The sequence below is a fragment of the Anthonomus grandis genome, chromosome 14 (assembly GCF_022605725.1).
Source record: "Anthonomus grandis grandis chromosome 14, icAntGran1.3, whole genome shotgun sequence".
Taxonomy (NCBI): Eukaryota; Metazoa; Arthropoda; class Insecta; order Coleoptera; family Curculionidae; genus Anthonomus; species Anthonomus grandis.
This window is the reverse complement of record NC_065559.1, coordinates 4,702,695-4,730,693: the sequence shown is the minus strand read 5'-3', so window position 1 is coordinate 4,730,693 and position 27,999 is coordinate 4,702,695. Positions and strand designations below refer to the sequence as shown.

Genomic DNA, 27,999 nt, shown 5'->3' with positions numbered 1-27,999 from the left:
CAAACATTTTATTTAATACCTACAAACTGCATATACAACTAACTTTTCACTAAAATCTTTTTCAAAACTGATATTAGCCTAATAAATGCATCAACAAACTGAAAACAAAATAATAACATGTATAAAAGAATATATTAACAGAAATTTACAACTAAGATGCTCATTTTATTTGATTAAAACGGCTACAACCCTTTCATAAGTTGCAGGCCGATGCCCAATTTCGTGGCAACCTTTAGTTGTGACGCAGCCGCGTCCCTCAACGAGAATAAGTGGATCATCTCCATTTCTGATCTCGCTAACCCGATCGCTTTGTTAAAGAGCTCAATCGCTATCACTAGGTTACCCCTGAAACAAATTATTTTTAGCTAAAATCCCGGGTATACGAAAAGATTTTAGCGTTTAAAACATAACGATTAACAAGTATCAAACTGTTTTACTATAGTTGATTTAAAGGGTTTTGCATTCTGAGGTGCGCAAATAAAAGAGCCAATGTACAAGGATGACGGGGAACGAAATATTCACTACAATAAAGCGTGGTCGATGTAGTGGGTTTACATCCGGCTTTTCTAACGGCCTAATTACAGTGGCGGATAAAAAATAAATCCGCGTTTATTCCGCTAATAAGGTGTTTAAAATCCTGATAAATTTAAGTTCTTTTTTAGTTAGTGAAACCAAAACTCTTCCACGCAAATATTCTTCTCCAATTTGTGATTTTACATAGGTTTGTCAATAGAAGTGTAGGTATTCCCTTGATTGATGAGATTGATTGAGATAATTGTGGTAAGTAAGGTAGATTAGTAAAGAACAGCCCCTGCTTCTGCTTGTTTTATTTTAAGTAGCTTTTTACTCTAATATTAAGCTGCTAGCAAAAAGAGTCGCATAGCCTTGGTACACAAAAATGCATGATTCGTCACAGAGAAGAAACTATGAAATACACAGACAAAGATGCTGAACCCTAGCTTATCATAAGCAAAAACAATGAAAAATTAGACAATCTGTGTCCAATGACTCTAGGAAGGTACGTAAGAAATTCAACGTCCCAGAGGTCCAGAAGACCCTAAGAAAAGGTAGAAACCAAGGAGTAATTACTGGACAATGCAGAAAACACAAACCAAATACTAGACACACCGTAAATAGACTAAAAAATATAAAGTAGATGGACAAAAAGAGAAAAAGTGCATGGCCATTTTGAGATGCGATCGAAATAGTGGGTAATAGTATTAATGGTTGCGATTGCACAGGGAGACTAGAGGTGGGGGTTTAGGTAAGGTCCTATTTGAGGTTACCTAAAGTGGAATTGGTAGAACCGGTGGATTTTTTATTTTAATTGGATGGAATTCTTACTTTCCAAATTAGATACGTGCATACTAATATTTACAATGTACCCGACATTGGGTTTAAGGAAAACAAAAAGAGAAAGTTACGGATGACAGAGAAAATTCTGCAACTAATGGACTGAGAGAAGGAAGTGCAAGGGAATACCTCTGAAGTATGAGGAGATAAACAGGACCGTGAGGACTAACCGTAGAAAAGCAAGGAAGTTGTATCTGTCCGAGAAATTAAGTCACTGCAGCAAAAACATGATTCCTTTAACATAGCACAAGAAGGTAAAAGAGCTGACAGGAATGGAGAGTAATAAGCAGGTGGGAATCCGCAGACATGCGAATAATCGGATCGAAGAAAAATTTTAAAAATGGGAAATGTTCGATGATGACGGCCGAGGTCTCTCACAGAGGTGGATGATGACAGAGAGAAGGGACTTTACAAAAGAGCGAAGTTATCCATGCAATAACCATTCAGAAAAACGGACCAAGAAGACAAAGGCCTAGAGCTTTTGGTTAAATTATTCAACACCATCTACAGTGCAGAAAAGGTCCGATCCGAATGGCTCAAGTCTACTTTGGTGGCGATTCCAAAAAAGCCAAACTCCTCTTAGTGTCTATCCCACAATTAGTCTGATGTTCCATGTCATCAAAATATTCGTAAGAATAATCCATACACGGATTTCTAAGAAACGCGAAGAATAAATAAGGATTTCATGAACACTTCCAAGACCAAATTAATCATTTTCTCCAAGGCACATATCACCGGAACGCTTTTGATCAATGGCAGAAATATTGAACAGATATCAGCCTTCACATATCTTGGCACCATAATCGACTCAAAACGGGAGATACGTTCTAGAATTGAGCAAGTCAGGAAAATTGCCCACCCAGAATGAAGCAGTTCTTCACCAGCCTTGATTTGAGCAGCTTGAAACTCAGAATGCGCATGGTCAGTGCTACATCGTCAGTGTAGAGTAGTCCCAAATGAGATGGCGTCGTGCTGTAAAATCTTTAGGCCATTTCTAGGCCACGGAAGTTCCTAAAGCCACAGGTGTAGGGTAGTAAAAATATATTACCTGGAAATAATATCATTTACCTGCTCTTCACGAACTTCCGTCACCTAACAACGGCGTAAATATTTTATTGCACACCTTTGGCCGTTGCCATTGATTGTCAGCTTAAGAGCACTCTATTATTGTACGATTTTGAAGGCTAGACTCTCGATCCGATAACTAAGAGAAGGATCGAGGCTTTTGACATGTACGTATGTCGCCGCATGATTCGTATCTCGTGGATTCACCGAGTTACAAAACGAAGAGGTCTTAAGAAGAATACAAATCATTAAAGAGAGAAAAACAAGACACATAGATCATATCATGAGAGGTGAAAAATACGAATTACTGTGGCTGATAATTGAAGGAAAGATTCAGGGAAGATTAGAAAATGAGAAAGACATCAGAAGATGGGTGCACTTCCACTGAGATTTTTAGAGTTGCTGTATCCAGGATAATGTTAGCTATATGGATTGCCAACCTTCGTGATAAGAAGAAGATATTTGGATAGTTTGTATGTTCTCAAAAAATATACATTAAAGTTCATCAATGTTAATTTATGATTCATAATTTACAACGAAAGCTCTTAACTTATTTGGCATAAAGAAATAAATTGTAAAGACTTATTTGACCTTATATCAAACTAAATCTAAAAAACTAAAAACAATTAACTGAGTCACTAAAATAAAAAATAACATATTAAATTAATTGGTTAATGTTAAACATAGAGATATGAGTACTCCAACCACCAAGTTATTTATTGAACCAGTGGAGAAAGGATTTATGATGTTAGTTTTTAATCGTGATCTTAATGCGGTAAATTTAGGTGGTTTTCAGAACTAAAGGATAAGGTAGAACGTGTTACGCATATCTGATGCAGCTACAGTTCGGGTAACAAAGCCAAAAGTGCCTTCGCTTACGCACTCTAAATAAAATGAAAAAATATAGAACAAATATTACCAAACTGACCGAGAATCCGAATCCAGATCAAGGACCTCAACCCTAAACAAAGAACCAATCCAGATCAAGGAACTACTAAAGCAGGTGCTTGCAAGAAACACCCTTACAGAGGGAGTAAGGAAGATAGTCTTGCACAAAGTAAAGGAAGCAGAAAATTTAGAAATAGAAACATACCAAACTGTCACCCCTGGTAAAAGAAGGGAAGACCAGATGGATCAGACAGCTTCTGAAGAACAGATCTCAAAAACACCTAAAGAAAACCCATCAGTAAAGACCTAGTGATCAACGCAAATGCCATAAATTGAATGACAAAGCATCAGAAACGGCTACCCAAAAACTATCCATTTACTGCATATAGTAAAACCTGTTATTCAAATCTTAAATGAAACCTGGATAAACCCAACGATCGACATCAATTATTTTGCAGACTACTTAAATGGCATAAGTTTGTGAAGAAGAGCGATGAAATGATATTAAACAGCGACTTCACGGATAGTGAGATAGCGGCTATAAGGAAAATTGAGAAAAGGGGTATTTGTAGACAAAACAAGCACACTGAGAGAAAAGTAAGATATAACCCACTGGTTGAGTTCTTTACCAAAGCAAGAGGCTAAAGTAACGAGAATAAGGAGAAGACAGTGGTGATTTCTCCACTAGGATCTTCCAATAAATATTTAAAAAAATATAATATTGATATGTATATTTTCTTCCTTATTATTCTTTATTTAAAGCATTTAAACATCATAGACCAATTACTTGTATCGCGAGAAACAAACAGGCCGATTAGGAAAAATATAATTTAACAAATATAAACTGAAAAAGTATAAAAGTATGTGCTGTAGTTATACAGAAACTGGGTTGTTTTCAAGAAAAACAGACAAGAAATTGCTCCTTTCAAATAAATATATTGAGCCCTGTTTGGAGTTTGCAAAGACTCATCTTTCCTACACAAGAAAAAAAAGTCATCCTGGAATTATGGCTAAATTTAAGTATCAGATGCAACTTTGCCAAGATAATTTGCCTTTAACTTTATAGATGTCAACAAGAAAACATTCGAAATATTAATTAGAAAAACCATGATGAACTTTTTATCACGGCTCGTGCATATAAAATGACTTTTGGCATGAAATTCCCAATCCTTGCTGACTAACTTGCCAAAACATGCCGCTGTTCTATATTCTTTTAATCTATAACTTAATTATTAATAATTGACAAAATAAACTAAGACTTTTACTTGCCTTTGTACTTCCACGGTTCCTAACGTTTCATACGCAAACTCGCATTTTTCATCAATGCTAATGGCTTGCCTCATTAACCGAACGGCATTTTCAATGTCACCCTTCCACTGGAGCATTAACAGGCCTCTGTGAACGTACACACTCGCGTTATTCTCATCCACTTTCATCGCTTTCTGATACAATTCTTCTGCCTCTTGAAATTCTTGTCTTTCCGTTTGTACCTAAAATAATTCGTTTTAGAAGTAACTAAAACAAACAAGAATATTCGATTACTTGCGCAAATAAGATATAAGTCTCTGGGCAATTGGGGAACTTCAAAATGGCCTCTCTGAAATCTTGCAAACTTTTCATTAAAACTCCGATGTCTTGCGATTGCATCGCATGTCTGTAGTCGGTGTAGCACTTCTGTACGACCGCGATAGGGAAATTGGGGTTTAGTTTGACAGCTTTTTGGAAATCGGCACGGGCTTCTTCTGTTTTTTCCATCAGTAATAGAACCTGACCTCTATGATGGAAGACGTCTGGGAGAGTAAATAATGAGATTACTAATTTGTTCACGTCAAAATTATGTTTTAATGACTTTCTACAGGGCGTCTATTGTATATTTATTTATTCAGGGTGTCTTATAATGTGCTAAATAATTTAACAGCAGATTCCTTTTAAAAAAAGAATGAGGTTATGTTAAATTTTCCTAGTCCGAAAGTCAAAGACATCAAAGATACAAGGTGATAAAGTTGAATTTTAGCCAAAAATTTAGCATTTATTCTTCTTTTTTAAGAAAATTTGAAAAAAGGTTTTTTTTATATGGCATATCTTAATATTAACTTTTTTTAAAATTATTTCAAAGAGGACGTCACCAGTAAGATTTTTATTTTTTATTAAACTATAACTTTGTTAGGATTGGCATATTTTAAATTTCTAGTTCTTGTTGTTATTTATGTTGATTATTGTTACTTATTGCGTATGGAAGTCGAAGACTTGACCCGCATGTCCAGACTTTAACCCATTAGATTTGTGCATATGGGGGATACATGCAATTATTAATGGTAAAAATATTAACTGCTGTTAAGTCATTTAGCAATGAGCAATTATTTTTTAAAAGAATTAATAGGCTGATCTTTCAATAAGAGTTTTAAAATGTACTAAAAAATATACTGAGACATGATTTAATACACCATGATATATACTACTCCATTCATGACTATCATTTACTGGCAAATATTTATAATTTTAATTTTAATTTTAAATTTAACTTGTATTTTATTATTCACTCGAATAAAGCAATTTAAAGATAAAAATCTCAAAAAGAGTTAATCGCAGCGGGATTTTTGAAGTGTAGGTACCTTTTTTTAAGCAAAACTGTTCGCACAATGCATATTTAAAATAAAAAATTAAATTATGCGTTTAAAAAAAACCAAAATGTTGCCGATGGCATCCTCTATGACTTAATCTTAAGATTTGCCATATAAAAAAACCATTGTCTAAATTTTGTTAAAAACAAAGAATAAATGCTAAATTTATAACAAAAAATTCAAAAAAATTACATTAACGTTATCACCCTGTATCTTGGTTGTCTTTGACTTTTGGACTAGGAAAATTTACCTTAACCTCATTCTTTTTTTAAAAAGAATTTGCTGTTAAATTATTTATGTGACATGCTGTACAATGTATCAACAACAAAATTGCAAAATATACGAGAACTTTTGCTGCTTAAAAGTCTTGACCTCTCTTGTCAAGTTATACCAAAACCTGGTTGCAATGTAGTCAAATGATTTTTGATAATTAGCTGACCTATCTAGTCTAAAATGGTCAATGTGTCATGTATTATAATTATGATAAAAACTATTAAATAAATCCTTTAAATACACTGGCTGACCTGTTTTGAGAATTCTATAAATAAAATTAAACATATGACTCTTTCTCCTGTTTTCCATATTTAAAATCAAATTATTATTTAAATAAGGAGTTTTGTAATTTTTGGATTTTACGATACAACATTCTTGTGAGTGATTCACCATAAACAATATCTCAATGATGATGATGACAACACAAGACTTTTGCATGAGCTATACTTTACTTTAGATGATAAAAAAATTTTAAATTTATTTAAACTCTTCTTTTTGTTTGTGAGATTTAAATTTAAGTTACGACTTTGTGCATATTTATTTAGGTCACTATTTAATTGAGTTTGTATAGTATTGTAATTTAATAGTGTAAAATTTGTATACCTGGGAGTCATCTGCTTATTGTTGTAATTTAGAGTATTGCAAGGTTTGATACACGTCTGAAACATATGTAGAAAACAAGAGTGACCCCAAAATAGACCTTTGTGGCACACCAATTGTAATATTTAAATAAGTCGATTTCTCTAAGATGCCATCTTTAATAACGGAGACACAATGGATTCTGTTGCTTAGATAATTTGACATTAGGGTTAAAGCCTGGACAGAAAAACCAATAAATTTTCATTTCGCTAGAAGTAACTCATGAGAGCTCATGTCAAGAGCTTTACCAAAATCTAATAAAGCTAGAAGTGTACTATGACTTTTATCTTGAGCGGATCTTATTTTATTTGTGAGATTTACTAACGTGGTTGTTGTACTACGAAAAGAATTAATTCAAATGAATCTATGTGTTTCCAGATTTGACAATATGTGTTTTTCTATAATCTTAGAGAGAACTGATAAAATATTTATAGAACGAAGATCTTGTATTTCCTTAGGCTTAGAAAGGTGGTAATATTTTTATTTAGGTCTGATGATGCCTCTAGGGGCGAAATATGTGTAACCTATTTTCAATCTTAACCCTTTCAGGACCAGTGGTTAGCTGAGCTAACAACAATTTATTAAATTTGTACGTAAACGTCTAGCGGTCATTTGATCTAACCACAATGCATAGTGTTTTGCCAAGTAGTATATTATATGGAAATATTACAAGCATGCTCTAGATGGCAATAAATTCGGTTTTTATTTCGATATTTGGTTAGTGTGAAAGGATTGTTTTGTTTTGGTGTAAACAAGTGCATTTGCTTCACGTTTTGAAGTGGTTTTGATAAAAAATGGCAGGTAAAAACATATTTTCTTTATAATTATTTGTTAGAAATTAATTGTTTTGCTAGTTATCATTAATTTGTTATGCCCATTACTTTTATTTTTGTAAAACAAATGTGTGGTATCCCGGTCTAACCACCAGGCATCAGTAAATCTGAGAGATATCAGAAAAGGTTTACAGGAAATTTACGAATGGTTTGAAATAAAGACTTTGACTTTAATAGTCTCAGGCGGTTCTTGGTGATTTCCAAATCTAATAGGAGTCGAAATATACATTTGCTATAGATATTTTTTATTACTAGTGATTTATTTCACAGAGGGTTTATTGGAGGTGGGAAGAATTATAAAATCTACCTCCTGGCGATTTTGAAAATTTAATCAGTAGCATACCATCTGATAACAAATCAAAGGTGTCTTCCGTTACCGAAGATGATATTTGTGACGGTGAGGACATTTTGGATTTATGGCAATAGACGTTGATATATTAGAAGATGTCGAGGAACAGCAAGATATACCTGCAGCTATAGTTATATCGAACTATGAATGGGAATCTGAAGATGAGGTTCCTTTGGCGCAATTACAGTTAGAGCTTAGAAATACTACAATACAGTGGACAAAGCAGACAACATTCGGTACACAGGAAAATACTGGACCCGTTATACCACAAGATCTAGAAAGTTCTACTGAAATAAAAGTGTTCCTACCTTCTGATGGGATTAAAACCTATTCCCAGCTATCGTGATTATTGGTTGTCCAGAATTGAACTTAGAGATGATTATATAAGTACTGCTATGACCAGGGATCGCTTTGGCTGGTTGTTGAGCAACTTACATTTGAATAACAACGAAGCAAGATGACAATTATGACAAGCTTTACAAAATTCGCCCAGTCCTTTATGCCTTATCAAATTCTTATCAAAATTCATTTATGCCAAGTGAGTACCAAGCCATAGACGAATCTATGATACGATTCAAAGGAAGAAGCAGCATTCGACAATATATGCCGATGAAATCGATCAAGAGGGGATACAAGGTGTGGGTAAGAAGTGACGAAACAGGATTTATGTCGCAATTTCAGATTTATACGGGTAAAGTTTCAAATCTTACTGAAAAATCCGGGAAGGTGCCAGGGTTATAAAGGACTTACCTAGAGAATTAGTTGGTAAGAAGCATAAATTATACTTTTTTAAGTCGGTTGAACTGCAAAATAGTTTACTATTGGAAGGCATTTATGCATGTGGAACCGCCAGAAAAAATAGAAAAAATATGCCAAACGACTTGCGTGACGATAAGCATTTGAAAAGAGGAGAATCGGACTATCGGGTATCTACAGGAGGAATTGTAGCCTTGAAGTGGATGGATAGAAAAAGCGTTCTTTTTATTTCAAATGTTCACGATCCTGCCAACCTGGAAACTGCTTCTAAAAGAAAAAAAGACGGCTCTAAAGAAGATGTAGAATGCCAATCACTTGTTAACGATTATAACCGGCACATGGGGTACGTCGACAAGTTTGACATGTTAAACTCACTGTATGAAATAGATAGGAAGTCACGAAAATGGTGGCACCGAATTTTTTGGTACTTTGTGGATGCTACAGTCATTAATTCCTACATCATCTTCAAACAAAGAATGCCAAATGATATGACCTTGAAACAGTTTCGGCTTTCTGTAGTGAGTGGCTTAGTTGGTTCAAATCCAGAATCCGAAACGTGGTCGGAAAATTGCAGAGAAACCCCCAAATAAATTCAAACCTCTTGTACCTATAAAAATGCTCATATGCCCATTCACACTACTTCTCTTAGATGTGCCCAATGCAGTAGCCGCAAGGAAACACATCGAACCGTATGGAAGTGCTCAACATGTAACGTCGTATTATGCCTGAAAGATGTAAGAAACTGTTTTTACGATTTCCACAAACCATAGTGAGTGGCTAGTGGTTAGTCCAGATAACCGCCGTTTATTTTTTTATCTTATTTTTTTTATACTATTTTATGTTCAAATACCCATTTAAATAAAGATTTTTTGGTAGTAACTGTTTTCTTCGTAATTTAATTAATTCCGTCCTCAAAGGGTTAATATAAGTGACTTTTGACCAAAATTGTAATTTTTTTACTAGGAGACTACTTTTAATTAACGTTGACCACCAACTGGGGTAATCTGGTGCCTAGTGGTCACATACTTCCTAAACTTTATATAAATAACTAATAAATAAATGAATGCCTTACCTGAGTTATCAGGTCCCAAAATTTCAGCTTTATCAAAATCGTTTAAACATTCGTCCAATTTTTCTGTCTGCATATAAATGGACGATCTCTTAATAAGGGCATTTACCTTTATTTTAAGATCGGCCGAATCTGACTCGATATTGTTAGTTAAGTCTTCAACAGCCTCTTTAAACTGTCCGGTGAGGAAGTAAAAGGAGGCCCGTAGCGAACGTGCTTCGGCCTTAAAATTGGATTCGGACTCGCTGAGATTTAGTTCCTCAGTGCAGGCCGGTATGATCTCTTCGTATTTTTCTGTGGCAAAAGCCAGCTTTGCTTTTAGGAATCCTACAAAAGTTTTTATCAATGAACTAAAGACGGATTCTTAATTTTTCACTTACCTTTTAACTCTCCTTGCCCTAAAGGGTCTGTAGTTTCCATGATCTTTTTATACACAGGATCTTCAGAAAATGACGCAAAATATGTCTTAATAAAGTTTTTAGAAGGAATAATGTGTTTTCGGGTTCTTACTGCCTCCGAGGCGTTTTTCCTGCCTAGCTCTTTAAGTACTCTATCTGCCATCATTAAAACATTTTGGTTGCCAAAATTTTGTATTAAGCACAGGGCTGTGACGTCGTCTAAGGCGTTTTCCCAGTCTTTTGTCATTTCAAGGGCTTTTGCTCGCCTAAAATAAGCATAAACAATCAAAGAATAATATATTCAAATTTTGAAGAAGTGACTAGAGTTATTAAAGACATGTCGAGAATAAAATAAAGAGTGTCAGTTAGTGGTAAATTTTTTTTGTGATTGGAATGTCAGATCAAAGGTTCCAACCATAGAACAGTTAAGATTAATTAATTAAGTTTTAAGACTAAGATTAATTAAGTCTAATACTAGTGATCCCGATCCAGCCTTTTTGTTATTTCAATAACAATTTCTAGGAAATTTACAGGAATTCAACAGCTGAGTGTGTTACAGTGAAAAAATTATTCACTATAATGTTAGTATTGCATGAATGGTATCACTATGGCAGTTTATGAATTCTAACAATCTAATAAACAAGTAGCTTCATTTATAAAAGGAAGCACTAAGAGTAAGTTTTATTTAAGGAAAGAACCCCTGACAGAAGGTAAGCTTATTAGTTATTAATGAGGTAAGTATTGATTTTAATTGAAGTTCTATCCCAAAATAGTTGCCCTAGCTGAAAATTACTTACTGACTGAAATTTATTTAAAGAAGTACCAAAAAAAAATTAGGATCTTTTGCAAATGTATTAATTGTAGAAGCTATTTTGTTAATAGGAATATTTAGTAAATAGATTGCTCTGCAAAGGTGAATATAAAGAAGACCAATACATTTACAAGCCTTTCAATATGGATCAGAAAATGAGGTGACAAAATTTTATTGGAAAATCCAAGAAGAAATGTCACTAGGCGAATATATAGTGCATTCAATGCTGAGACATTTTCAAGTTCTTTTGATAAATCCTTGCAGCTTATTAAGTCTATTTATAGTATGTTTAATGTGGCGGAAGAGAGTAATAGGACTTGCAAAAATTCCAAATTTTTGACCGAGTCAAGCTGCTTCAAGGGGACACAACATAATGACAAGGAACAGAAAAAAAAAATCAATGTAGTGAGTAAATAAAACTAAAAATACAATAAAATATAAGTACAGATATATAAATAAAAACATAAATATAGTATATGATCAATAATACAGCCGGATTCAATTCACAAAAGTGAAAAAATAAAAGTGATATAAATAAAATAACAGATAAGTGGCAAAAATCATCTAAATAAAATAAGGCGGTTTACAGTTAAAATTTATCCCAAAATATCAAAAATTAAATTCTTTGGTAATGCAGTTCTTGAAATGGGCAATCCCAAATTATTACTATTAAATCCTGTTATTCTCGCTGCATTATCAAAATATCCACTGTCTATAAGAATAAAAATGCAGGTAACAGTAAGAATCTTCTCTCAAATAAACAGGGGCCTACAATGCTCCCTAGGACTGACCCCACACAAATACTGCAAAGCCCTCTTCTGGAGAATATAGATTGAATGAGTTTACTGTTTGTAAACCCCCAGAATTGAATACCATATCTCAAGTGTGATTCGACCATCAAGGCAAAATATATCCCCCTCGCTATATCCTGGCCTAAGTTAATTCTGGTTACTCTTATAGCATAGCAAGCAGGAGTCAGTTTTTTCCTCACATTCTGAATACTAATATGTTCCAAAAAACTTTAATCTAGTATTAATAAATACCCCCAAAAACTTATAACTATCTTTATTATCCAGTTGAACATCGTTTAGGAATATGTCTGCAATAGAGCACTTAAAAGATAAAATATTGGTCTTGGAGATATTGAAGACCAACCTATTATTGTTGCACCATTCCATTATTGCTCTAATATCACGATCAGTCATGCCCCTTAAAATATCTGAGTCTTTACCTAGCTATAGAATTGATGTATCATCAGGAAATAAGGTAAAAAGTCCTTTTATGTTTGAAGAAGTGAGGTTGTTTATGTATATTAAATACAAGAGCAGGCCTAAAACTGAGCCTTAAGGAACTCCATGCTCAATGTTCTGATCCGCTGATAGACCATTATTAATTCCCTTAACAAACTGTTTCCTATTAGTAAGGTAGGATTGCAGCCACTTCAATGGTGTACCCCTAAAGCCGTAATGTGAGAGATTCTGCAGCAATATTCCTTGATCTAAGCAATCAAACATCTTTGAAAAATAACCCGGTATTTTCGTGATCTACTTGATGAGAACAACCCGCTGGTATAGTTAGTTCGAATTCGAAAAAAAAATATTTTTCTAAAAAAAATCGATACGTGGGGGTATACCCGAAAAACGAAAAACCCAAACTTTGAAGGCTGATATCTCGACTTCTATGGGAGCTATCGGGAAAATTCCAACGGTTTTGTCTTAGTTTCGTCATTTTGAATTCAACGATACCATCCGCAAGGTCTTAGCTTTTATAATAGCCGAGATATGGCATTTTTGATGCCCATTTTTGGCCTCAAAAACGAGGTCGAAAAAATACTCGATTTCTTAGTTTTGCTCGGATTCCCTTATAACCCGGTATTTTCGTGATCTACTTGATGAGACCAATCCGCTGGTATAGTTAGTTCGAATTCGAAAAAAAAAAAAAATTTTTCTAAAAAAAATCGATACGTGGGGGTATACCCGAAAAACGAAAAAACCCAAACTTTGAAGGCTGATATCTCGACTTCTATGGGAGCTATCGGGAAAATTCCAACGGTTTTGTCTTAGTTTCGTCATTTTGAATTCAACAAGACCATCCGCAAGGTCGTAGCTTTTATAATAGCCGAGATATGGCATTTTTGATGCCCATTTTTGGCCTCAAAAACGAGGTCGAAAAAATACTCGATTTCTTAGTTTTGCTCGGATTCCCTTATAACCCGGTATTTTCGTGATCTACTTGATGAGAACAATCCGCTGATATAGTTAGTTCGAATTCGAAAAAAAAATATTTTTCTAAAAAAAATCGATACGTGGGGGTATACCCGAAAAACGAAAAACCCAAACTTTGAAGGCTGATATCTCGACTTCTATGGGAGCTATCGGGAAAATTCCAACGGTTTTGTCTTAGTTTCGTCATTTTGAATTCAACGATACCATCCGCAAGGTCTTAGCTTTTATAATAGACGAGATATGGCATTTTTGATGCCCATTTTTGGCCTCAAAAACGAGGTCGAAAAAATACTCGATTTCTTAGTTTTGCTCGGATTCCCTTATAACCCGGTATTTTCGTGATCTACTTGATGAGAACAATCCGCTGATATAGTTAGTTCGAATTCGAAAAAAAAAATATTTTTCTAAAAAAAATCGATACGTGGGGGTATACCCGAAAAACGAAAAAACCCAAACTTTGAAGGCTGATATCTCGACTTCTATGGGAGCTATCGGGAAAATTCCAACGGTTTTGTCTTAGTTTCGTCATTTTGAATTCAACGATACCATCCGCAAGGTCTTAGCTTTTATAATAGCCGAGATATGGCATTTTTGATGCCCATTTTTGGCCTCAAAAACGAGGTCGAAAAAATACTCGATTTCTTAGTTTTGCTCGGATTCCCTTATAACCCGGTATTTTCGTGATCTACTTGATGAGACCAATCCGCTGGTATAGTTAGTTCGAATTCGAAAAAAAAATATTTTTCTAAAAAAAATCGATACGTGGGGGTATACCCGAAAAACGAAAAAACCCAAACTTTGAAGGCTGATATCTCGACTTCTATGGGAGCTATCGGGAAAATTCCAACGGTTTTGTCTTAGTTTCGTCATTTTGAATTCAACGATACCATCCGCAAGGTCTTAGCTTTTATAATAGCCGAGATATGGCATTTTTCATGCCCATTTTTGGCCTCAAAAACGAGGTCGAAAAAATACTCGATTTCTTAGTTTTGCTCGGATTCCCTTATAACCCGGTATTTTCGTGATCTAGTTGATGAAAACAATCCGCTGGTATAGTTAGTTCGAATTCGAAAAAAAAATATTTTTCTAAAAAAAATCGATACGTGGGGGTATACCCGAAAAACGAAAAACCCAAACTTTGAAGGCTGATATCTCGACTTCTATGGGAGCTATCGGGAAAATTCCAACGGTTTTGTCTTAGTTTCGTCATTTTGAATTCAACAAGACCATCCGCAAGGTCGTAGCTTTTATAATAGCCGAGATATGGCATTTTTGATGCCCATTTTTGGCCTCAAAAACGAGGTCGAAAAAATACTCGATTTCTTAGTTTTGCTCGGATTCCCTTATAACCCGGTATTTTCGTGATCTACTTGATGAGACCAATCCGCTGGTATAGTTAGTTCGAATTCGAAAAAAAATTATTTTTCTAAAAAAAATCGATACGTGGGGGTATACCCGAAAAACGAAAAACCCAAACTTTGAAGGCTGATATCTCGACTTCTATGGGAGCTATCGGGAAAATTCCAACGGTTTTGTCTTAGTTTCGTCATTTTGAATTCAACAAGACCATCCGCAAGGTCGTAGCTTTTATAATAGCCGAGATATGGCATTTTTGATGCCCATTTTTGGCCTCAAAAACGAGGTCGAAAAAATACTCGATTTCTTAGTTTTGCTCGGATTCCCTTATAACCCGGTATTTTCGTGATCTACTTGATGAGAACAATCCGCTGATATAGTTAGTTCGAATTCGAAAAAAAAAATATTTTTCTAAAAAAAATATTTTTCTAAAAAAAATCGATACGTGGGGGTATACCCGAAAAACGAAAAACCCAAACTTTGAAGGCTGATATCTCGACTTCTATGGGAGCTATCGGGAAAATTCCAACGGTTTTGTCTTAGTTTCGTCATTTTGAATTCAACGATACCATCCGCAAGGTCTTAGCTTTTATAATAGCCGAGATATGGCATTTTTGATGCCCATTTTTGGCCTCAAAAACGAGGTCGAAAAAATACTCGATTTCTTAGTTTTGCTCGGATTCCCTTATAACCCGGTATTTTCGTGATCTACTTGATGAGACCAATCCGCTGGTATAGTTAGTTCGAATTCGAAAAAAAATTATTTTTCTAAAAAAAATCGATACGTGGGGGTATACCCGAAAAACGAAAAACCCAAACTTTGAAGGCTGATATCTCGACTTCTATGGGAGCTATCGGGAAAATTCCAACGGTTTTGTCTTAGTTTCGTCATTTTGAATTCAACAAGACCATCCGCAAGGTCGTAGCTTTTATAATAGCCGAGATATGGCATTTTTGATGCCCATTTTTGGCCTCAAAAACGAGGTCGAAAAAATACTCGATTTCTTAGTTTTGCTCGGATTCCCTTATAACCCGGTATTTTCGTGATCTACTTGATGAGAACAATCCGCTGATATAGTTAGTTCGAATTCGAAAAAAAAAATATTTTTCTAAAAAAAATCGATACGTGGGGGTATACCCGAAAAACGAAAAACCCAAACTTTGAAGGCTGATATCTCGACTTCTATGGGAGCTATCGGGAAAATTCCAACGGTTTTGTCTTAGTTTCGTCATTTTGAATTCAACGATACCATCCGCAAGGTCTTAGCTTTTATAATAGCCGAGATATGGCATTTTTGATGCCCATTTTTGGCCTCAAAAACGAGGTCGAAAAAATACTCGATTTCTTAGTTTTGCTCGGATTCCCTTATAACCCGGTATTTTCGTGATCTACTTGATGAGACCAATCCGCTGGTATAGTTAGTTCGAATTCGAAAAAAAATTATTTTTCTAAAAAAAATCGATACGTGGGGGTATACCCGAAAAACGAAAAACCCAAACTTTGAAGGCTGATATCTCGACTTCTATGGGAGCTATCGGGAAAATTCCAACGGTTTTGTCTTAGTTTCGTCATTTTGAATTCAACGATACCATCCGCAAGGTCTTAGCTTTTATAATAGCCGAGATATGGCATTTTTGATGCCCATTTTTGGCCTCAAAAACGAGGTCGAAAAAATACTCGATTTCTTAGTTTTGCTCGGATTCCCTTATAACCCATTATTTTCGTGATCTACTTGATGAAAACAATCCGCTGGTATAGTTAGTTCGAATTCGAAAAAAAAATATTTTTCTAAAAAAAATCGATACGTGGGGGTATACCCGAAAAACGAAAAAACCCAAACTTTGAAGGCTGATATCTCGGCTTCTATAGGAGCTATCGGGAAAATTCCAACGGTTTTGTCTTAGTTTCGTCATTTTGAATTCAACGATACCATCCGCAAGGTCTTAGCTTTTATAATAGCCGAGATATGGCATTTTTGATGCCCATTTTTGGCCTCAAAAACGAGGTCGAAAAAATACTCGATTTCTTAGTTTTGCTCGGATTCCCTTATAACCCATTATTTTCGTGATCTACTTGATGAAAACAATCCGCTGGTATAGTTAGTTCGAATTCGAAAAAAAAATATTTTTCTAAAAAAAATCGATACGTGGGGGTATACCCGAAAAACGAAAAAACCCAAACTTTGAAGGCTGATATCTCGACTTCTATGGGAGCTATCGGGAAAATTCCAACGGTTTTGTCTTAGTTTCGTCATTTTGAATTCAACGATACCATCCGCAAGGTCTTAGCTTTTATAATAGCCGAGATATGGCATTTTTGATGCCCATTTTTGGCCTCAAAAACGAGGTCGAAAAAATACTCGATTTCTTAGTTTTGCTCGGATTCCCTTATAACCCGGTATTTTCGTGATCTACTTGATGAGAACAATCCGCTGATATAGTTAGTTCGAATTCGAAAAAAAAAATATTTTTCTAAAAAAAATATTTTTCTAAAAAAAATCGATACGTGGGGGTATACCCGAAAAACGAAAAACCCAAACTTTGAAGGCTGATATCTCGACTTCTATGGGAGCTATCGGGAAAATTCCAACGGTTTTGTCTTAGTTTCGTCATTTTGAATTCAACGATACCATCCGCAAGGTCTTAGCTTTTATAATAGCCGAGATATGGCATTTTTGATGCCCATTTTTGGCCTCAAAAACGAGGTCGAAAAAATACTCGATTTCTTAGTTTTGCTCGGATTCCCTTATAACCCGGTATTTTCGTGATCTACTTGATGAGACCAATCCGCTGGTATAGTTAGTTCGAATTCGAAAAAAAATTATTTTTCTAAAAAAAATCGATACGTGGGGGTATACCCGAAAAACGAAAAACCCAAACTTTGAAGGCTGATATCTCGACTTCTATGGGAGCTATCGGGAAAATTCCAACGGTTTTGTCTTAGTTTCGTCATTTTGAATTCAACAAGACCATCCGCAAGGTCGTAGCTTTTATAATAGCCGAGATATGGCATTTTTGATGCCCATTTTTGGCCTCAAAAACGAGGTCGAAAAAATACTCGATTTCTTAGTTTTGCTCGGATTCCCTTATAACCCGGTATTTTCGTGATCTAGTTGATGAAAACAATCCGCTGGTATAGTTAGTTCGAATTCGAAAAAAAAATATTTTTCTAAAAAAAATCGATACGTGGGGGTATACCCGAAAAACGAAAAACCCAAACTTTGAAGGCTGATATCTCGACTTCTATGGGAGCTATCGGGAAAATTCCAACGGTTTTGTCTTAGTTTCGTCATTTTGAATTCAACAAGACCATCCGCAAGGTCGTAGCTTTTATAATAGCCGAGATATGGCATTTTTGATGCCCATTTTTGGCCTCAAAAACGAGGTCGAAAAAATACTCGATTTCTTAGTTTTGCTCGGATTCCCTTATAACCCGGTATTTTCGTGATCTACTTGATGAGACCAATCCGCTGGTATAGTTAGTTCGAATTCGAAAAAAAATTATTTTTCTAAAAAAAATCGATACGTGGGGGTATACCCGAAAAACGAAAAACCCAAACTTTGAAGGCTGATATCTCGACTTCTATGGGAGCTATCGGGAAAATTCCAACGGTTTTGTCTTAGTTTCGTCATTTTGAATTCAACAAGACCATCCGCAAGGTCGTAGCTTTTATAATAGCCGAGATATGGCATTTTTGATGCCCATTTTTGGCCTCAAAAACGAGGTCGAAAAAATACTCGATTTCTTAGTTTTGCTCGGATTCCCTTATAACCCGGTATTTTCGTGATCTACTTGATGAGAACAATCCGCTGATATAGTTAGTTCGAATTCGAAAAAAAAAATATTTTTCTAAAAAAAATATTTTTCTAAAAAAAATCGATACGTGGGGGTATACCCGAAAAACGAAAAACCCAAACTTTGAAGGCTGATATCTCGACTTCTATGGGAGCTATCGGGAAAATTCCAACGGTTTTGTCTTAGTTTCGTCATTTTGAATTCAACGATACCATCCGCAAGGTCTTAGCTTTTATAATAGCCGAGATATGGCATTTTTGATGCCCATTTTTGGCCTCAAAAACGAGGTCGAAAAAATACTCGATTTCTTAGTTTTGCTCGGATTCCCTTATAACCCGGTATTTTCGTGATCTACTTGATGAGACCAATCCGCTGGTATAGTTAGTTCGAATTCGAAAAAAAATTATTTTTCTAAAAAAAAATCGATACGTGGGGGTATACCCGAAAAACGAAAAACCCAAACTTTGAAGGCTGATATCTCGACTTCTATGGGAGCTATCGGGAAAATTCCAACGGTTTTGTCTTAGTTTCGTCATTTTGAATTCAACAAGACCATCCGCAAGGTCGTAGCTTTTATAATAGCCGAGATATGGCATTTTTGATGCCCATTTTTGGCCTCAAAAACGAGGTCGAAAAAATACTCGATTTCTTAGTTTTGCTCGGATTCCCTTATAACCCGGTATTTTCGTGATCTACTTGATGAGAACAATCCGCTGATATAGTTAGTTCGAATTCGAAAAAAAAAATATTTTTCTAAAAAAAATATTTTTCTAAAAAAAATCGATACGTGGGGGTATACCCGAAAAACGAAAAAACCCAAACTTTGAAGGCTGATATCTCGGCTTCTATAGGAGCTATCGGGAAAATTCCAACGGTTTTGTCTTAGTTTCGTCATTTTGAATTCAACGATACCATCCGCAAGGTCTTAGCTTTTATAATAGCCGAGATATGGCATTTTTCATGCCCATTTTTGGCCTCAAAGCCTCAAAAACGAGGTCGAAAAAATACTCGATTTTTTAGTTTTGCTCGGATTCCCTTATAACCCATTATTTTCGTGATCTACTTGATGAAAACAATCCGCTGGTATAGTTAGTTCGAATTCGAAAAAAAAATATTTTTCTAAAAAAAATCGATACGTGGGGGTATACCCGAAAAACGAAAAAACCCAAACTTTGAAGGCTGATATCTCGGCTTCTATAGGAGCTATCGGGAAAATTCCAACGGTTTTGTCTTAGTTTCGTCATTTTGAATTCAACGATACCATCCGCAAGGTCTTAGCTTTTATAATAGCCGAGATATGGCATTTTTGATGCCCATTTTTGGCCTCAAAAACGAGGTCGAAAAAATAGTCGATTTCTTAGTTCTGCTCGGATTCCCTTATAACCCGGTATTTTCGTGATCTACTTGATGAGAACAATCCGCTGGTATAGTTAGTTCGAATTCGAAAAAAAAAATATTTTTCTAAAAAAAATCGATACGTGGGGGTATACCCGAAAAACGAAAAAACCCAAACTTTGAAGGCTGATATCTCGGCTTCTATAGGAGCTATCGAGAAAATTGCAACGGTTTTGTCTTAGTTTCGTCATTTTGAATTCAACGATACCATCCGCAAGGTCTTAGCTTTTATAATAGCCGAGATATGGCATTTTTGATGCCCATTTTTGGCCTCAAAAACGAGGTCGAAAAAATACTCGATTTCTTAGTTTTGCTCGGATTCCCTTATAACCCGGTATTTTCGTGATCTACTTGATGAGAACAATCCGCTGGTATAGTTAGTTCGAATTCGAAAAAAAAATATTTTTCTAAAAAAAATCGATACGTGGGGGTATACCCGAAAAACGAAAAAACCCAAACTTTGAAGGCTGATATCTCGGCTTCTATAGGAGCTATCGGGAAAATTCCAACGGTTTTGTCTTAGTTTTGTCATTTTGAATTCAACAAGACCATCCGCAAGGTCGTAGCTTTTATAATAGCCGAGATATGGCATTTTTGATGCCCATTTTTGGCCTCAAAAACGAGGTCGAAAAAATAGTCGATTTCTTAGTTCTGCTCGGATTCCCTTATAACCCGGTATTTTCGTGATCTACTTGATGAGAACAATCCGCTGGTATAGTTAGCTCGAATTCGAAAAAAAAATATTTTTTTAAAAAAAATCGATACGTGGGGGTATACCCGAAAAACGAAAAAACCCAAACTTTGAAGGCTGATATCTCGGCTTCTATAGGAGCTATCGGGAAAATTCCAACGGTTTTGTCTTAGTTTCGTCATTTTGAATTCAACGATACCATCCGCAAGGTCTTAGCTTTTATAATAGCCGAGATATGGCATTTTTGATGCCCATTTTTGGCCTCAAAAACGAGGTCGAAAAAATACTCGATTTCTTAGTTTTGCTCGGATTCCCTTATAACCCGGTATTTTCGTGATCTACTTGATGAGAACAATCCGCTGGTATAGTTAGTTCAAATTCGAAAAAAAAAATATTTTTCTAAAAAAAATCGATACGTGGGGGTATACCCGAAAAACGAAAAAACCCAAACTTTGAAGGCTGATATCTCGGCTTCTATAGGAGCTATCGGGAAAATTCCAACGGTTTTGTCTTAGTTTCGTCATTTTGAATTCAACGATACCATCCGCAAGGTCTTAGCTTTTATAATAGCCGAGATATGGCATTTTTGATGCCCATTTTTGGCCTCAAAAACGAGGTCGAAAAAATACTCGATTTCTTAGTTTTGCTCGGATTCCCTTATAACCCGGTATTTTCGTGATCTACTTGATGAGAACAATCCGCTGGTATAGTTAGCTCGAATTCGAAAAAAAAATATTTTTTTAAAAAAAATCGATACGTGGGGGTATACCCGAAAAACGAAAAAACCCAAACTTTGAAGGCTGATATCTCGGCTTCTATAGGAGCTATCGGGAAAATTCCAACGGTTTTGTCTTAGTTTCGTCATTTTGAATTCAACGATACCATCCGCAAGGTCTTAGCTTTTATAATAGCCGAGATATGGCATTTTTGATGCCCATTTTTGGCCTCAAAAACGAGGTCGAAAAAATACTCGATTTCTTAGTTTTGCTCGGATTCCCTTATAACCCGGTATTTTCGTGATCTACTTGATGAGAACAATCCGCTGGTATAGTTAGCTCGAATTCGAAAAAAAAAATATTTTTCTAAAAAAAATCGATACGTGGGGGTATATCCGAAAAACGAAAAAACCCAAACTTTGAAGGCTGATATCTCGGCTTCTATAGGAGCTATCGGGAAAATTCCAACGGTTTTGTCTTAGTTTCGTCATTTTGAATTCAACGATACCATCCGCAAGGTCTTAGCTTTTATAATAGCCGAGATATGGCATTTTTGATGCCCATTTTTGGCCTCAAAAACGAGGTCGAAAAAATACTCGATTTCTTAGTTTTGCTCGGATTCCCTTATAACCCGGTATTTTCGTGATCTACTTGATGAGAACAATCCGCTGGTATAGTTAGTTCAAATTCGAAAAAAAAAATATTTTTCTAAAAAAAATCGATACGTGGGGGTATACCCGAAAAACGAAAAAACCCAAACTTTGAAGGCTGATATCTCGGCTTCTATAGGAGCTATCGGGAAAATTCCAACGGTTTTGTCTTAGTTTCGTCATTTTGAATTCAACGATACCATCCGCAAGGTCTTAGCTTTTATAATAGCCGAGATATGGCATTTTTGATGCCCATTTTTGGCCTCAAAAACGAGGTCGAAAAAATACTCGATTTCTTAGTTTTGCTCGGATTCCCTTATAACCCGGTATTTTCGTGATCTACTTGATGAGAACAATCCGCTGGTATAGTTAGCTCGAATTCGAAAAAAAAATATTTTTTTAAAAAAAATCGATACGTGGGGGTATACCCGAAAAACGAAAAAACCCAAACTTTGAAGGCTGATATCTCGGCTTCTATAGGAGCTATCGGGAAAATTCCAACGGTTTTGTCTTAGTTTCGTCATTTTGAATTCAACGATACCATCCGCAAGGTCTTAGCTTTTATAATAGCCGAGATATGGCATTTTTGATGCCCATTTTTGGCCTCAAAAACGAGGTCGAAAAAATACTCGATTTCTTAGTTTTGCTCGGATTCCCTTATAACCCGGTATTTTCGTGATCTACTTGATGAGAACAATCCGCTGGTATAGTTAGTTCAAATTCGAAAAAAAAAATTTTTTCTAAAAAAAATCGATACGTGGGGGTATACCCGAAAAACGAAAAAACCCAAACTTTGAAGGCTGATATCTCGACTTCTATGGGAGCTATCGGGAAAATTCCAACGGTTTTGTCTTAGTTTCGTCATTTTGAATTCAACAAGACCATCCGCAAGGTCGTAGCTTTTATAATAGCCGAGATATGGCATTTTTGATGCCCATTTTTGGCCTCAAAAACGAGGTCGAAAAAATACTCGATTTCTTAGTTTTGCTCGGATTCCCTTATAACCCGGTATTTTCGTGATCTACTTGATGAGAACAATCCGCTGGTATAGTTAGTTTGAATTCGAAAAAAAAAATTTTTCTAAAAAAAATCGATACGTGGGGGTATACCCGAAAAACGAAAAAACCCAAACTTTGAAGGCTTATATCTCGGCTTCTATAGGAGCTATCGGGAAAATTCCAACGGTTTTGTCTTAGTTTCGTCATTTTGAATTCAACGATACCATCCGCAAGGTCTTAGCTTTTATAATAGCCGAGATATGGCATTTTTGATGCCCATTTTTGGCCTCAAAAACGAGGTCGAAAAAATACTCGATTTCTTAGTTTTGCTCGGATTCCCTTATAACCCGGTATTTTCGTGATCTACTTGATGAGAACAATCCGCTGGTATAGTTAGTTCGAATTCGAAAAAAAAATATTTTTCTAAAAAAAATCGATACGTGGGGGTATACCCGAAAAACGAAAAAACCCAAACTTTGAAGGCTGATATCTCGGCTTCTATAGGAGCTATCGGGAAAATTCCAACGGTTTTGTCTTAGTTTTGTCATTTTGAATTCAACAAGACCATCCGCAAGGTCGTAGCTTTTATAATAGCCGAGATATGGCATTTTTGATGCCCATTTTTGGCCTCAAAAACGAGGTCGAAAAAATACTCGATTTCTTAGTTTTGCTCGGATTCCCTTATAACCCGGTATTTTCGTGATCTACTTGATGAGAACAATCCGCTGGTATAGTTAGTTTGAATTCGAAAAAAAAAAATTTTTCTAAAAAAAATCGATACGTGGGGGTATACCCGAAAAACGAAAAAACCCAAACTTTGAAGGCTTATATCTCGGCTTCTATAGGAGCTATCGGGAAAATTCCAACGGTTTTGTCTTAGTTTCGTCATTTTGAATTCAACGATACCATCCGCAAGGTCTTAGCTTTTATAATAGCCGAGATATGGCATTTTTGATGCCCATTTTTGGCCTCAAAAACGAGGTCGAAAAAATAGTCGATTTCTTAGTTCTGCTCGGATTCCCTTATAACCCGGTATTTTCGTGATCTACTTGATGAGAACAATCCGCTGGTATAGTTAGTTCGAATTCGAAAAAAAAATATTTTTCTAAAAAAAATCGATACGTGGGGGTATACCCGAAAAACGAAAAAACCCAAACTTTGAAGGCTGATATCTCGGCTTCTATAAGAGCTATCGGGAAAATTCCAACGGTTTTGTCTTAGTTTCGTCATTTTGAATTCAACGATACCATCCGCAAGGTCGTAGCTTTTATAATAGCCGAGATATAGCATTTTTGATGCCCATTTTTGGCCTCAAAAACGAGGTCGAAAAAATACTCGATTTTTTAGCTTTGCTCGGATTCCCTTATAACCCGGTATTTTCGTGATCTACTTGATGAGAACAATCCGCTGGTATAGTTAGTTCGAATTCGAAAAAAAAATATTTTTCTGAAAAAAATCGATACGGGGGGGTATACATGAAAAACGAAACAACCCAAACTTTGAAGGCTGATATCTCGACTTCTATGGGAGCTATCGGGAAAATTCCAACGGTTTTGTCTTAGTTTCGTCATTTTGAATTCAACAAGACCATCCGCAAGGTCTTAGCTTTTATAATAGCCGAGATATGGCATTTTTGATGCCCATTTTTGGCCTCAAAAACGAGGTCGAAAAAATACTCGATTTTTAAGTTCTGCTCGGATTCCCTTATAACCCGGTATTTTCGTGATCTACTTGACGAGAACAATCCGCTGGTATAGTTAGTTCGAATTCGAAAAAAAAAATCTCTACATTTACATTTAGAATTTAATAGTTTGTGTCAAGAAAATTAGATTAAATATTTTAAAATGTTGTTAGCATAAATAAATACTATACATATTTTCTTATGTTATACATTATATAACTTTATTGTAGGTTTGTGTCAACAAGACAGATGTAAAAATCTTAAATCATAACACTTTTACTGACTGGACTAATATTTAAAACAGGTTGATGTCATAAATACCGACATTTCTTTATGAAAATAATTTAACTACAGATTTAATTCAGTTAATTTCTTCCTATTTAGAGAATAGACAACAGTATGTAGAAATTACAGGCGCCAGGGGTGATGTTTACACTAGTACCTCAGGAGTTCCCCAAAGTTCCAATTTGGGACCTCTGTTATTTTTGGTTGCCATAAATAAAATTGCTTCTGTTTGTAATGATTCACAAAAACTACTTTTTAACAATGACTTTAAGATTTACATGGAAATTACCTCTCTAATTGATTGCATCTCTCTGCAGAATGATTTAGATAGGGTTGTTGATTGGTGTAATGCAAACTCATTTCATTTCAATAATAAAAAATGTTCAGCAATGTCGCTGACACTTAACAAAAATAGAATTAAATATAGCAATAATATTTGCAGTACCCAGCTTGAACATTCCAACAATGAAAATTATTTAGGTGTAATTGTTGACTGTAATTTAGCTTTTTAGTTACTGAGGCACACAAAATAATGGGTTTTGTTATTAGAACTTAGAACTACCAAAAACTTTAATGTTGAGTGTTGTTTTAAACTGTTTGATAATCTGGTTTTACCGAAGTTAGAATATGAAAGCATAATTTGGTCTCCACAATATGACATCTGGATTCAAACCATAGAGCGTGTACACCCCAAATTTTTAAAATATATGTTTTTTAAGAGATTTGGATATTATCCCGAACAAGGTTATAACCATAATTTGCTTCTGAAAATATTTAACAGATTATCCCTAGAAAATTGGCAGATTAAAACATCCTTAGTATACATTTATAAAATTTTAACAAATAAGATTGATGCTCCTCAAATTATGACAATGCTGCCATTCTTCATTAATGTTGGTAACACCAGAAAAAGAAAATTTTTTCATCTTGATATATACAAGAACTTACAATATATAGAATGTTTAACACATTGACTGCCATGTGTATATATATTATACACAGCGTGTGTGTCACTGGCGCCATGTGTATAAAATATATACATAGTTCTATTGATGACTGCAGGCCGCGTGTATACGATTTACGCATATTTACGACATTACGTGTATTTCTTATGGGTTCTATATTTGTCCGGCGTAGGACTAACATATAATGTGATTGGCGTGAAAATATTTTTCTATTTTTTGAAAATATAGCTGTTTTAAATTTTGCATTGCAAAAAAGTGCCCAATAATGCGGGTCTAAGTTGGATAGGATTTTCTTTGTTTCTTAGTAAGAAAATACCACATTTTAGGTTAGGAAATGTAACATAAAGTAAATTGGAAAATGTTTTATTAAAAAAAAATAGAAGGTGATAACTAAAAATTACTTCTAAACTAATGGAAAAATACACCAAATATTTAGAACATTGTGAAAAAAATGGCATAATTGATAAAAATATGGAAAACCCCTTTATTACTTTAATTTGGCTTTATGAATTACAAAAAAACATTCAACACATATTGGTGGTTTACCTGGACAGGCATATGTATAAATTTTAGCGGTTGTGTATAGTATTTACTTACACAGAGCAGATTGATAAAAAAATAATACTGTGCCGCATGTATACATATTATACATGCTTCTAAACAAGGTCAAATACAAAAAAAAGTGTCTCTTGCTACTATATTTGGATCTAAAATCTACTTATTAGAAAACAAAATTAATAAAACACTCCCGGCGCACCTGACCCAAGTTCTGATATATGTCGGGCAGTCAACGTGTTAATAATTTAAATATTAATGCCTCTGACCTTGATATTGCTATTACAGATTTAAGACATTTTACAGAAATTATTGACATTAGACTTTTTGATTCTCAGTCTCATGTCTGATATGTGATAATATGAATGTGGGTAGTTTTTTTAGTAAATACTTAAATATATTATAGATAGTTGGCCTCTATGGCTGTTGATACTGTAATTCAATAAATAAATAAATATATGCAACAGATTTGATCTTTAAAAATTAAATATTATCTCATAGAATATGTAGAGTTCTTAAATAAAATCATAGACAATCTGAGTAGTTAACCAAGATCAAGTGTTTTTTAATAGTCCTTGTGTACAAAGGTCTAAGTTGGAAAAAATGAAAAAGGTCAACAGAAATTTTCAATTAAAAAACCAAGGTTGAGGTTGCCCATAGAAATTAGAATAAATAATAAGGGCAAAACTTGTAATCTCTCGAATACAATACAGTTACAACAAAGTATTTACTGTGTGAATAATACTATAATATGATAAGTCATTAATTTGTCAAAGCACTTTTGTTTATCAGGGACCATAACTAATCAAAACGGACACTTAACTAAAGACAATATTATCAATAATTATCATTATTTGTCACTAATAATATTTTTATTGATTGAATTCTCTAAACCATTCATTATAAATATTATTTTTAATTATTGGCTTTATGAGGCAATAGGTAACTTGTTCATCATTATTAGATGCATGAAATATAGGATAAAAAACACTCTCAGATCTACACATTTAAACATAAAACATCTTTAAATGAATGTGACAAACATTTAAATTTTGACTGTTACATAACACAACAGGCCTAAATGAATCCATGATTTGAACTTACCTATATAGAGCTTTTTCATATTTCTGATTTAAATCTATGGCTTTCCCACAATCCGCGATAACAGCACTCCACTTCTTAAGCTGCTCATAAGCTGCCGCTCTATTCTGGTAGTACATAGACAAATCTGTCTTGTACTCTTCGGGAATGATTTCGATGGCTTTGTTGTATGACGCGATGGCTTCATCATACTTGCCACGCTTGAACAGTTCATTACCTTCAGTTTTGTACCTTTGTGCCCTTTGGAACGGCGTTTCTTCTTGTTCAATCGGTGATTTTTCCAAGGATTGTAAGGACTGCGTTTTGCTAGACCTTAGGTACCAATAAGCGATCCCTACTGCTCCTGCAGCACCTAAGCCAAGCGCAATTTGCCATTTTAACGACGACAAACCGCCACCGCTAGAAACCATCCTCTGGCGATTTATTTAAACAAAATTATTGGTAAAAGTGGGTACTTTAGGTGCCAAATAAACACCGATAATGAGGCGAGGTTAGTTGTTAATTTTCTGACATTTCGCAAGACTCGTGTA

At 35.0% G+C, this 27,999-nt stretch overlaps 1 protein-coding gene across 1 annotated transcript; it reads right to left on the bottom strand.

Annotated features, from left to right (window-relative positions):
• Positions 1–113: 113 nt before the first annotated feature.
• LOC126744577 (mitochondrial import receptor subunit TOM70) lies at positions 114–27,999 on the bottom strand. The gene is made up of 6 exons (XM_050452047.1): positions 27,473–27,999; positions 10,227–10,510; positions 9,850–10,173; positions 4,849–5,096; positions 4,576–4,796; positions 114–345 (listed from the first exon to the last, which is right to left on the bottom strand). The coding sequence occupies exons 1-6, from the start codon at positions 27,877–27,879 to the stop codon at positions 183–185; spliced, it is 1,647 nt and encodes a 548-aa protein (XP_050308004.1). The 5' UTR covers positions 27,880–27,999; the 3' UTR covers positions 114–182.